Consider the following 13,321-nt stretch of genomic DNA (forward strand, 5'->3'; position numbering starts at 1 on the left):
TTCAATCATATTACACTTTCGTGTTGTCTGATAGCAGAATTTTCCAGGTATTTTAAATGAAAGAGCAGCCAATTGAACTACTGAGTGAAAGATTCCTATAAAGAGATGAGAATAAACTGGGGGCCAGAGGTCAGTTCAAAAGAGACAAACTGCATTAACGCAAATACATCAGCGGATATGAAATCCAAAGTAACTCTTATTATCCATCATAAGGAGAAACTTCACCAAGAGAAAAGTTTGCCATATCTGCACAAATATTTGGGGAAAAGAACTAATATGCTCCAAATTTTCACAAAAACTTTGTGTTTTTACAAAAACATCCATTTTTTTAATGAAAACAACACAAAAACACTAAAAACATATAAAAACAAATGTGTATGTGTGTGAGAGGGACTGTACCTGTACGAAGCCGCACATCACATACTCGTCAAACATTGGCAGACTGGGCCGACTCTCCCGGAATATGTGCAGAGTGTATATTGTCATGACGACGGGCTCAGCCCCCGATTCGTCCGCAACCAAAATGTTGATTCGGCTGTTGCCCAGGCCAACCGGGTAGTTTGCCATTCTGAGAAAAACAGCGAAAAAGTTCTGAGAAATGGAACATGCTGAATCTTTCTCACACACACACGCACACACACATACACACAAGTGCCCATTTACTCCGTGACAGCACAAGGAAGATTATAGTGGATTAAACAGGAGGGGGCAGGTCAAAAAGCAAACTATTACCCATATTCAAATAAATCTGCATTTACTGTGTCAAGCAAAGGCAGGAAGCTTAGACTCCTAATCCTTCCTTGAAGAACTATGGCCCTTATATTCAAACATTCATTGTCTGTGGATTGTTTTTTGTACTGTTCTTAGATCATATTTAAGTGCACTCTTACAAGGCAATGTCACATAATAGCCTGAGAAGTTAAAAAAGAAATTACACCATTTTTTCCTAAATTTCCAAATTACTATGTGGTTCAAAGGAAAGAAAAGAGTTCTTTGTGGTTTTATGCTCAGAAAGTGATAATATTCCACTCTCAGTTCTGGTATTAGACTGCTACACTTTGAGGCATTGCTGCGTAATCCAGCATTAAATTCGAAATACCTAATTAATCTTTTTCACTGAGTGCAGAAGAAGGACTACACGTTCAAAAAAGGGGCATGTTATGGTGAACTGTAACAGACCTTAATGGAGAGCAGTCAGGGATTTAGTGTGTGTGTATGTGTGTGTGTGTGGTCAGAAGGCATGGGAAAGCAATGCCAGACATAAATCTAATAAATCAATCAAAGGCCGACAGGATTGTGAGTTGACACATCAGAGGTAAAGACTGATTAGCGCAAAAAGCTGGATCACTGCCGGGCTGGGTCATTGTTCATTGTTCCAGTGCTGAGGTACATGTGTGTGTGTGTGTGTGTGTGTGTGTGTGTGTGCGCGCATTTACTTAGAGGTTGCATGACTTGGCACAAATACATATGTAACTCACCAAGAACTACACTTGCACAACTTAGAGAACTTGGAAAAGTTACACAATGAACAAAGGTTAATGAATTCAGTTGTACCTGGGTCCACGGTGTTCGTCCAGGTGAATGTGACATTGTGCACTTTTAGGTTCCGGCCTAATCCGTATTGTGATTGTATCAAATGGAACATCAGCCCGGTACTCCTTCACCCAGGGGTTAAAGGCTGGAGACAGAACTAGCGGAGGATCCGTGTACAGCTGCCGGAGATGGGGATCCAAACACTTTTCTACCAATCAATACAACAGCATTAATCAAGCAATTGCCTATAAACTTTGGCAATGTAAATATTATTATTATTAGGGCTGTCATGAGTACTTGACTACAATCTTTTACTTGATTTGAAAAATAAATAAATAAATAAATAAATAAATAAATGACTGAAATGTACACACTTGATTAATCAGCTGCGTGATGAGTTTGCAATTTGAATGATAAACGCGATGTCCGCTAATCATTATAAAGTTGAGCTCGGCTGTCTGAACATTCTCTGCAAGGGGGAGCTACTAAGTCACTTTTGACTTACAGTGCTCAAAGAGAGTTCAGATAATCTGTCTAACAGATACAGATAGCGGTGATGATATGGAAATAAATTCAAAACCTAAGTCTTTCGAGTTTTTTTGAGTGTTTTCACAGAAAATTTTCTAGTTTACTGAACATATGGTCAAATTTGTGTTCTATCACGAATGAAATATGTTCAGTAGGCAAACATAAATCTCAGTCGGCATCGATGACTTGACTGCTTATTTCAGTGTTTGATACCAATTTATGTTGACTTACAGGGACATTTCATAGTCTATATCAATCAGCTAAACCACTTTGTTTCCACTTTGCTGCTAGTGTCAGTCCCTCAGCTGCATTGACCAAAAGAGTGAGGACATACTCAGTTCCTTTCCACTCAAATTTTTTTTTCATATCTGAAAACCTGCCAAACTAATGAACATTTTGCTACTTCCCTTTGTGTATAATGTTGGTTTCTCTAAATATCTCTTGATTCAGTCTTTCAAAGTTATGAGTAGGCTAGCCGTTGTAGCTGCATGTGGGAGTTCTTGGGTTGGAAGTGTGGAAGTGTGGAATTGCACAGCGTATGATATGGTGATTTTTATAGCGTAGAAGGCTATCCCATTAATTGCTAGGAAACTGATGCTGCACTTCATTACTTATTGTTACTTTGTTTCATATGTTTTTTTTTATTATGTATTTTCAGCATTATGATTACAATGCCTATTACAGTTTCAACTCCAACGTTCCCTTGAGTCCTGGACACACAGAATTGTACTGAGAGGTGGCATAACTCTTAAAATAAAATGAACTTGTAATTATAATTTTTTCCGAGTTTTATGGAAAAAAAACAGCAATCAATTTGCCTCTAATTCTAAGTGTCATGAAGTGCATTTTAGACCTGTATTGGGGTCTCAACCCAAAACAATTACTCTATTAATTGTCAACATAACAGCTGTATTGTCCAATTACAAATACATTGTGATTCAAAAAGATTCATCCGATTTCAAAACGATTTATTTCACTTGTAAATCATTACAGTAAAATGCAGTAAACTGTAAATGGTTTAAGTGAGCATAAAGTTTATTATGTAGTTTTACAAGTGCTCAATATGACCTCTGCCAGCTGTACGGACAACATCAACGCGACAGTCAAATTCATCCCATACTCGATTGAGCATGTCGAGTGTCACTGTACTCACGGCTCTTTCAACGTGATTTCCGAGATCATCCAGTGTTGTTGGGAGTGGTGGCACATAAATATTAACGTGCCCCCACAAAAAAAAGTCACAAGGCGTGAGATCTGGTGACGTTGGTGAATTTTTTCTTGGAACTGATGCTCTGAGCTGTTGGAGGTTCACTGCCATACAGACATTCAGAAACTCTATGACCCCCTCTTTCAATTGGTTTGTGATTGGTTCCTAGGCGGCTGTAAACAGTTGTAAAAATATGGCGCTTTGAAATCGGATGAATCTTTTTGAATCACCCTGTATAATCGATAGTGACAGCCCTAGTTATGATTAAACAATAGCAATATTAGTATGTACAACAGAAAGAATGTATGAGTTTATGAGCAGTTTGTGAGTAGTAATTACCTGAATCTGATGTGTCTGAATGTGACTTATTGTGTCTCAGGCTGGCTGGGTCATCACTGCTGTGGGAAAAGTTGTCAATTTTTTTTCCAGTGTTAACCAAGAAAATCTTCTCTATAAACGGTACTAGCTCTCTGCACTCATTTCCTAATGCTTGCAATAAAATCACAGTGCAGTGAAGGATTTCAGTCACTATAAAAGTAGTGATTTCATTTCTGTCACTCCCTTCTCCCTTCTTACAGCTAAGCAGACATGCATACACACACACAGAAACACACACACACTGAAGTGGCCTCGGTTTGCTAAAGTGTTCCAATTTGTTTGATTGGGCTGGAAAGGCCCAGACATGATAATGACCCATGTACGATCTGTTTTCTACTTTTGCAAAACGTCCAAGGATTGATGGGTTGTTGTGTAATGGTGCTATGCTGCAACCAGCCAAAATTCACCCAGCGAGCCAGCAAAAGTAGTCATTTTGCCCTCAGCTCTCTCTCTATCTCTCTATCTCTCTTCCTCTACACACACCTTTAACAACAGCCCCATTTAACAGGGGGTTCCAGCCTTGCATTACACAGACTGAGATTTCTCTGGATTCCCTGCATCTTTTCACAATATTATTGCGAATGACATCCCCACATTAAATGGCTCCTTTCCTACATTTTTCTTGTATGTTAACTTGAAGCCCACATTTGTGTTCTTTCTGTAGTAAAATGGTCAGAATTATTTTTTACACGACCATTTTCCGACTTCTCTTTTCACTTAGAATTAAACAGGTTGTTTTTGCTACTGCACTTTTAGGACTGATAAAAAAGATGACTTGCTGTCCTGTACTGAGCCTTATTTACAGAGCACTTAGAGCTGAACCACTCCTTAGAACTTCAGTGTGAATGGGTGGAGCTAAACTTCTGTACACTGAAGCAAATATATGTACAAACCCCATTTCCAGATAAATTCAGACATTTTGTAAAATGCACTAAAAACAAGAATCTGTGATTTGTTCATTCTCTTTAACCTTTATTTAAGTGACAAAAGTACAAAGGAAATATTTCCAATGCTTTCACTAACAAACTTAATTGTATTTTGTAAATAGAAACTAATTTGATGTATGCAATACTGCAACTCAAAAAAACAGAGGTATGTTCACCACTGTGTTACATCACATTTGCTTTTCATTACATTGTTAGTAGTAGGGAAACTGAGAATACTAATTGTTGTTTTGCAAGATGGAATTTTTGCCCATTCTCGCTTGACACTAGACTTCAGCTGCTCAACAGTCAGTGGTCACGCAGGTTAAAGGCCATGCATACTTAACAGTGGTTTCCAGCCTTGCCCAACACAGACTGGTTTTCCTGCATCTTTTCACTTTGTATAGTGGACAGTGAAAGACCTGAATTCTTTGCAGCCTTGCATCTTTGCTTGCTTCTTTTATACCCAATCATAATACCCTTACCTGTTCCCAATTCACCTTCTTATTGTGGAATGTGTCAAAACAGTCTAACCTGAATGTTCCATAAACTTTTGACTCATGTTTTTACCCTGTCACAACTTTTTTGAGTGTGCTGCACGCATCAAATTCAAAATTTGTTTATACTTACAAAATACAATAAAAATTGGTCAGCCAAAATATTTAAAGTCATTTCTTTGTACTTTTGTTTCTTGAATTTTTATTTAGCATAGATAAAGGTTAATGAAAATGGACTTAGTAAATTAGCTGGTTCTCATGAACGTCTGAGCACTGTCTGGACTGAGTAAGGAATGGTATACTTTGAAACTTTAAGAATGTTTGCATATTATTTCAAACTCTTTTATTTAAAAAATGAGAGAAACTCTTTTTTCCATGACATAGGCTCTTTAAAATATACATAATATTTAAGTATCACAATTTAAGGCCAATTTTTTAATTCTAAAAGAATAACCTCAAAAATTACATATTAAAATTAACATGCTCCCTAAAGCAAAACTGTGGAATAAGAGTATATGTGTGCGTTACCTATCTGTATGGTTTCTTTCTGTATAGTAGGAGCTGAGTTGTTTAAGCACGACTGAAAGAAACTGTGCCTTCCCATCATCCTTTGCAACAGGGAACCTCTGAATGAGATCATGCTGGAGATCGGAGAAATGAGACGATCTGGGGTGCAGCTGCCAACACACACAAGCATACATACATGCACAGCAGAAAAAAAAAACACAACCCATTTCATCACCAATTTCAACAACAGCTCTTCATTAAAATGGGGTAACGAGGAGGGTGGAAAAAAAGCTGTGGAACAATTACAAGCACATGCTGTATTTAGCATAGTGCTCAAGTACGTAATTATCATCAACACCTAGAACAGTCAACAGTTAACGAATTAAACTACAGCAACACACCAGGTGAAAGTTGTCAGATGTCCTTAGCTGCTGATGAAACTGAAGTAGTAACAGCATTTTTTCTGGGGACAGGCACAACCCGTTCAGCCATTCACAGCCACTGTACTACATTGAGAAGGAAATAAACACTTCACATACGGGTACAAAATCTGCAAAATATGTGAATTTCTTAAGAGTTCTGAAGCTCTGTACTGAGTAAATGGAAAATTAAAGAATTATGCAAAATATAAACCATCAGAAAAAAACCATCATGTTCAACTTGGTCTCGACCCACCAGCACGTCGAGAATTATATTCATCACTCTTTTAACTCAGTTTGCATTGCTTTCCATGTAGTGAACAATAAGCCTTTGGATTCTATAAGCATGGGAATTTAGGGTGTAAAAAAGTAAGCAAACTCCTTTAGATCATTTATTGCAGCGAAGTATGACATTAACTGGCCACTGAATAAAACATTTAGCTGGGAGCGGAACATTTTCAGCTTTTTTTAAATTCTAAAATTACAATACAGTATTTTGTATGGTATAAAATACATAAACGTCTACACAAAATAATGTAGAAAACAATCTCAATAAAACAGTTAGAACACAGCATTTTACACATCTTATAACTCCCTCATTTTCAGTTGTATGAAGTGTTGCAATAGGAAAATATCTGTGCTCTTCTAATCATATCTATTTAGCACTTATACTGAACGCTCTTTTTGTAAGTCCTTCTGTACCTTAACCTCAGTTGCGTCTCGAGTACTGCGGGGCCCATCATCATCAATTCTGCACTCTGGAAACAGCAGTCTCAGCATATCTTCTAACACATACTCTTTGGTGACCTGTCCATCCAAGTTTGGATCCTTCATGCTATCAAAGTGCAAGTCAGTTTGTATCTGAGAGGAAGAGAGAGAGAAAGAAGTCAAAAAGCTGGAGAGAATAAAAGTGGGGGGTTGTGCTGCCATCTAATGCCCGAAAGACTGTTATAGCAGGTCTAGCAGGAGTTTCCATCGGACCACATACAGCGAAGCTTGTACAAACAGAATGAAAGATGTATGGGGAACGATGAAAACAAAGTAGGAGCTACATTCCCTGCAGAACGAGAACTCATCAATCTTATAAATGCACTGGAGAGATGCAGGCAGAAAATATGTTTTTCATTTGGTACTGAAGAAAGTTGAAGAATTAGAAGAGAGAGTTTGTCTGAACATCTAAGTGAAGTGATTTGTACTTGTATCTGCTGATTTTTAGCGCATTTCTACAGTGAAATGCTTTTTGATCTTGTTTGACCTCTAAACTTGTAAAAATAAAATACACATGTACTAATGCACTAAAAGGACACTACCTTGGGAATGTTTATCTTTACATTTATGAAGGAACAATGAGAAGGCTATATGTTAAACACTGGTTTCATTACAGTAATCTGCTGCTGTATATATACGTGAATTCTGAGTGATAAGATAAAGAGGTTTTATGACTGTTCACATCAATGGCAGGTGTTCAGTCTTACCTTGATTACCACAGGATGAACAGAGGCATTGTAGTGAAAAGTGAAGGTCATCAGCTGAAAGCACAGTGGACACCTATAGAAAAAAAAACAGGTTATGTTGTTAATAAATCTCAAACATACTTGCTTATATGGACTCTTGCATTGTATGACGTAATGCTACCTATAAAAATGGACAAAAGTGCAGACCAAATTCACTTTCAAGATAGCTTGCTGTACTGTTAGCTATGCAATATACTTTTGTGGAATTTCATAGATAACATTATATTAATGATTGTGTTTATGCTTCTGCTACTTGTTAGCTATATTAGCCTCATAGCTGCAATGCAAAACTAAAGAAGTAAGACCGAAAATGTCTTGCCGATGGACTACATTTGGGTCAGGGCTCCAAACAAAAAAATAGGTTGAGGAGCCACTGGCTCCTAAAAGAAAAAAAAAAGGCACCAATAGCTTTTTTAAGTGCCAAATAATAATATGTAGGAAAATCTTTTCAAGCTTTTCATCACACCTCAGGTCAGCTCTGTGATTTAAAGGGGAACTCCACGATTTTTCAAATTTTCTGTATAATTAAATGGTTAACATGTCAACAAATTCATGCAGAGTCGTTTGGTATAAAACACTTAATCCATTCATGGTGGAGGGATACATGAAGGGTATTCTAAGGTAAAATAGTCCCCAAAGAATTTTCAGATTTACCACTGTTTTACCATCATCAACGTTACATAAATAGGTTCCCTGGTGGTTTTAGATAGTAAATGAAATGGCTAAGTTTGCATTGTAGCCATCAGGAGTCCTGGTTCCCTATCACCATCACTGTAAAGACATGAGTTTGTAAGTTCTCTGCAAATGAAACATTTCACATTAAATCTGAATGCCAGTTTGTATCTCAACCACTGAATTGTACAGAAATTTTGAAAAATTGGTGGAATTCCCCTTTTAAGTATCTCTGCCTTCCACCATGCCTGATTCACGACACATCCAGTCCGCTATTCTTCATTAACAAGACGACTGTGAAGGATAGCTGAAGGACAGTACAAGATGACTTGTGAAGGATAGTTGAAGGATAGTACTTTACGTGCTATCATGTACGCTGAGTTTAATTTAATTTTAAGCTCTCTGAATTCTTTCCCGGCTGTTTTTTCGCTTGCATGAGACACTGCATGAGCTATGGGAGTTTTCTTAGCGGCACTCTTTGCGAAGATGAAACTCTTTGCGTTGGACTCTCGCAATGTTTTTCACTGTCTTTTTTTAAAACGATTCGCTCCTGTTAAGAAATCCATTTTCCAGCTACATCTTTGCCTGCTTTCGAACAGAATTCGCAGTATAGTTGCGTTATGTTACCATATCTGAGTCACGCAAATTCCTGAAGCCAAGAAGTTATGAAATCTTTCTGTGGTTGTACTTCTGCATGAAGTGCTTGAGGTGGACAGTTTTTCAGATACATCTTCATGTGGGTCTTTCACTGGTTTACTGGTCCTGAGTCAGACTGGGGTTGAGCAGATGACCCCTTAACAGACTGACAGAAACGGAGATTGTGTGAAAAATCTGATATTTTTTTGCTTCGCCTTTTTCTATGCCAACGTTAACGGCAAAGCTCAGCTCTGCTTCACTCATATGCTTTGGTTGTCATGTTTTGCTGCTCTGGTTGAAATGCTGCGAGCACGCACACGGTTTTTTGATAGGCGGACGCGTCCATGTGACGTTTAAGAATATCAGTTACGTATTAAGATGAAAAATGATGAAGGAACATACATAAATAGCAATAAATACAGAACAACAGTAATAAATTGTTACCCATAAAAAATAATAATCCAAAGTTGCTACCTGTTGCCACTGGTGAGTTAATCAATTTTATTACTCGCAAGTTAATAATTTTAGTTAATAATTTTAGTCACAGTCTGGAGCCCTGCATTTGGGTTAAGGAGAAATAGAACTATCACTTTCACTTTACATCATTGTGTAAGGCGTCTGCTGTTGTGCATATTTGTGTGTGTGTGTGTGTGTGTGTGTGTGTGTGTGTGACCTGGGTGGTGAGCTGGACGCTGTGGCAAGAACAGCAGCGGTCAGCACCTCACTGATGACCTGCTTCATGAGTTCAAAGGTCTTCAGAGCCAGTGTGTGTCCCAGCCTCTCACTAAAGAATTCCAGCAGCTAAAACAGACAGAACCACAACTCTCAGCACTGCATGATGCAGTCAGGTAAATTATACAACAAACAATACCAGTTGCTGAAACCAGTTTAAAAAACAGAAGCATGGGTCCATGTCATGTGCTGCCTCCAGACTCTTAATATCATAGTCATGGCAAGTAACAAAATCACATTGCATTTTCACCAGTAGGGGGCAATATGATTCCTATTTTCACAAAGATGCACTGCAAACTGAGAGAAAGCTGGCATCATAACTATTTCACTAACTCAATGCATATGAACGGCTTACAATTCCTATTAACTTTGACTGATTTAGGCCCTGAACAGATTGACAATGAATGCCTTCGAAACTAAGTAATGTCAGTTATACACTAGCCACTACATTAGAAACGACTTAAAGTGCAGAAGTGTCAGCAAAATAACGGAAACCCCAAAATACATGCTCACATGCATTGGAAAATTAAAATTTTGTACTCCTACCATACCAGTGCACTCTGTAGGTTTAGAATTACTGACTATAGCTTTTCTACTGCTGCACAATTTATCAGTCACTGATCTACTGAGAATGGTCCAGCATCCTAATAATATCTGGTGAGCGGTGGTATATGGAGGTCCATTTCCATTGATGGATGGGGTACACGGGGGCTGATAAATTGTGCAGCAACCGATGGTCAGTAATTGTAAACCTACAAAGTGCACCTATATGATAGGTGTTTCTGATAACACGGTCAACGGTATGAGTATTTCCTGTGGTGTTTCCACTATTTCGTATTACGTCAGCATAAGTATTGCTGAAAGTAAATAACTGAAAGAAAAAAATATGCTGATTTTATCTGTGTGGAAATAATTCAAGTAAATTCAATTCATTACTTGTTTCAGTGTATATTCATGCATTATAACAATGTGTTTCACACAGATATGCTCTATTAGGCAAATAGAAAATGGTAGATTTATACAGCTAATATGAGACAACACAATCAATAATGGCAAAGATGATCAATGAATGAACTCATCAGGAAGCTGTGTTCAGTCTGTCCACCCAATCTTGTTAACTGTAGTGCTTCACAAATAGTGATATGACAAATGGAGAGATACAAATAATTTCTATGCATTTTGTGTTATTTTAGTAATACTCATGCTCGCCCAAACATGAAAAGCAGTGCTGGAAGAGAAACCACTCGGTTGCACATTTTGCTCTATGAAAGCAAACATCAGAAACCACAGCCTGCTGGTAATGACACAACCATCTCAGCAGGTGGCGGCAGTGTGTGGAGAGTTTGTTTATGAGTTTGAAATGAGATGCAGATGAGAAGTGTTGGCTCCGCATTGTTTTCCCACGCACAGACTTATGAGTGTTCTGTGCCACGGGCCTTGTCAATAACACGCAAATAAACAAGCACGCATGCGTAAAACTTCAACTGCACACACAGTCTCTCACACACACACACACACACAAAGAGAGATAAACTGCCACACACATGCACACTCACACTCACCCACACATCCACTGCACACTCACACAAACACATGGACTCTTGTAATGTGAAAAGAGTAATTTGTTTTAAACAGTTTAAATATGGTGTCTCTCCTCCTTTACATCTACATGTCGCTTCTAACTGTTTTCTGTACTGATGATTGCCTGACAGAAGCCTATTAAATACGGTAAAATATGTCTCTCACATATGAGAGCATAGTTAAAAAGCAATATAAACCTAATGAGCAGCACATGGCATGTGTTACCTCAGAACTGCAGCATCTTTCTACTTTTGTCCTGTTTCAGGACTTTGCCTTTCATTCCTCTGCAGGTCAATTTCAAACCTTTTCTTACTTCATGTGATAAAATGTAATGTAAGGGTGGGTTTATATCTGTAGTTTGGTTTGAATCAAAGCAGGAAAACCATACACTGTTGAACTTTAGGTCTTCTTTGCTTAGCATTCACACTGACATGTCAGACACTGAACAAAAACAAATGTAAACATATGTCATATGGATAAAAGGTCACAACTGACTAGGATAATATTCACCAAACCTTCTGGTCTAACTACAAGTGTGGGTTTTATGTATGTCTTGTGATACTGTAGCGCAATAGAGCATGCGAAGCTATGCTTTGAGTGGAATTCTGCTTTTATAAAATGGCAAAAAACTTACTGCATTAATACATAATGTAAATGATGTGCTCAACCATACCTGTCTATTTTATATTGGCTCTGAATGTGCCTCTGCTATGTTTTAAAATGGTAACTATCTATTTGAAACTACCCATTTAGGACTCATAGAGAGATGATAAACACAGTGATATGTTAAAACAACATCAGAAAATCAACCCTTGCAGGTATCACAGAAGGTCTGCACACAGGAGACATTTGGACACAGATAGAGACAGTCCTTCTCAAGGGGTCTTGATCTACTCATTTGGTGGGCACCAGAGTTTGCACAGCAGCATTCTCAGTTATTCTTATGAACAGCACTAATAGAACAAGCACACCAAGGTTTGTTTTAATCGAACCAAACCCAGCAAGTGTGAACACAACTAAAAATGCTATTGTCCAAACACTGCTGTCAGTTTTCCTCATTTGTTGCAAGCTGAACTGAAGCTGCTGCCTTAGTCTTTAAAGGGCTTCAGATGAAGTGACAGACATTAGTCTTTGAAACAGAATAGTAATACAAAAACACTGCCATTCAAAGCAGAGCTAGGCAAGTGTGTGTTTATGTGTGTGAGTGTATGTGTGTGTTACAAGGCTCTACCTTTGCTTAAAAAGAATACAACAGCCAAACGTTAACAAACAATGAAAGAAAGCAACAGAACATTCTGTACTATGGCTCACCATCAAATGCATTTAGAAAAAATAAACAAGAGACAATTTCCAATTCCCTCCGAGGCTCTGTTGGCTTGACCTTCAATGTGTACAAATCAACGAAAGTGATGACTGCGTTCAGGATGAAAAACAGAACATAATGCCTAGAGTTTACTGACCCTGGTCATTTTAGTGACGTAGCAGGGTGGTCAATTACACAGATGGAGAGTCTACTTTACCTTGGTAGCGTAACTGTTTTTGTCCAGGTGAGTCTTGACCAGACCTGTTTGGTGAAGGAACGCAGTGAGCGGTGTCGCTGAAGTGACCAAGACATACACATTCACTATGGCAACAAGGCCCTGGCTAGCTAAAGAGCTGGGCTGGGTGAGTAGGTTCCTAAAAGACACAGAAAGCAGAGGCAGGGATAAGCAAAATGTGTCAACCAGAGCAATCACGTTTTTTTTTATATCTTTAGTTAAAATAAACTGTAATTCTTCAAACCATTTCTCGAAGTTTTGAAGTCAAAGAACAGGTGCTTTTTCAGAAGAACAAATATGTTCTTAAATATTTTCCTATTTATACAATAGTGACACACATCTTAGACAACAGACTGGACAAAGAAACCCTCTAGAAATCTAACTTCTATTGACATTTTAAACACTGCAGTGGACTGTGGCCTACGCTGGACTTTAAGCTGCAGAAGCAGGTAGGCTAGCAAGCTAGTAACAAACTTGTATTTATGGCTTCTGACTAGTCAGTGTTGGCTTACTATGGTTACTACATGCATCACAACTCGTCTACTCTATAATCATTTTCTATTCATGTTTACTAACGTTTTTCGAATGCTTGGTTGTTGTACTTCCATTTCCCTTTTGTCTACAAGGCTTAATTTTACTAAAATAATCCAATGGTG

The 13,321-nt window shown here is 38.1% G+C and overlaps 1 protein-coding gene across 2 annotated transcripts in view; it reads right to left on the minus strand.

Annotated features, from left to right (window-relative positions):
• The window catches only part of cped1 (cadherin-like and PC-esterase domain containing 1), an 88,070-nt gene that overhangs the window by 45,779 nt on the left and 28,970 nt on the right, over nt 1–13,321 (minus strand). Inside the window, exons 6-14 of one of the 2 annotated variants that reach the window (XM_036563820.1) lie at nt 12,648–12,804; nt 9,488–9,615; nt 7,468–7,540; nt 6,695–6,853; nt 5,975–6,079; nt 5,595–5,743; nt 3,608–3,663; nt 1,555–1,741; nt 400–568 (exon numbers count right to left, since the gene is read on the minus strand). In XM_036563820.1, coding sequence (XP_036419713.1) covers nt 400–568; nt 1,555–1,741; nt 3,608–3,663; nt 5,595–5,743; nt 5,975–6,079; nt 6,695–6,853; nt 7,468–7,540; nt 9,488–9,615; nt 12,648–12,804 — 1,183 coding nt within the window. Of the gene's footprint in view, nt 1–399; nt 569–1,554; nt 1,742–3,607; nt 3,667–5,594; nt 5,744–5,974; nt 6,080–6,694; nt 6,854–7,467; nt 7,541–9,487; nt 9,616–12,647; nt 12,805–13,321 lie in introns of both variants that reach the window. The other variant, XM_036563819.1, reaches the window with a different exon arrangement.

The sequence above is a fragment of the Colossoma macropomum genome, unplaced genomic scaffold, assembly GCF_904425465.1.
Source record: "Colossoma macropomum unplaced genomic scaffold, Colossoma_macropomum, whole genome shotgun sequence".
NCBI lineage: Eukaryota > Metazoa > Chordata > Actinopteri > Characiformes > Serrasalmidae > Colossoma > Colossoma macropomum.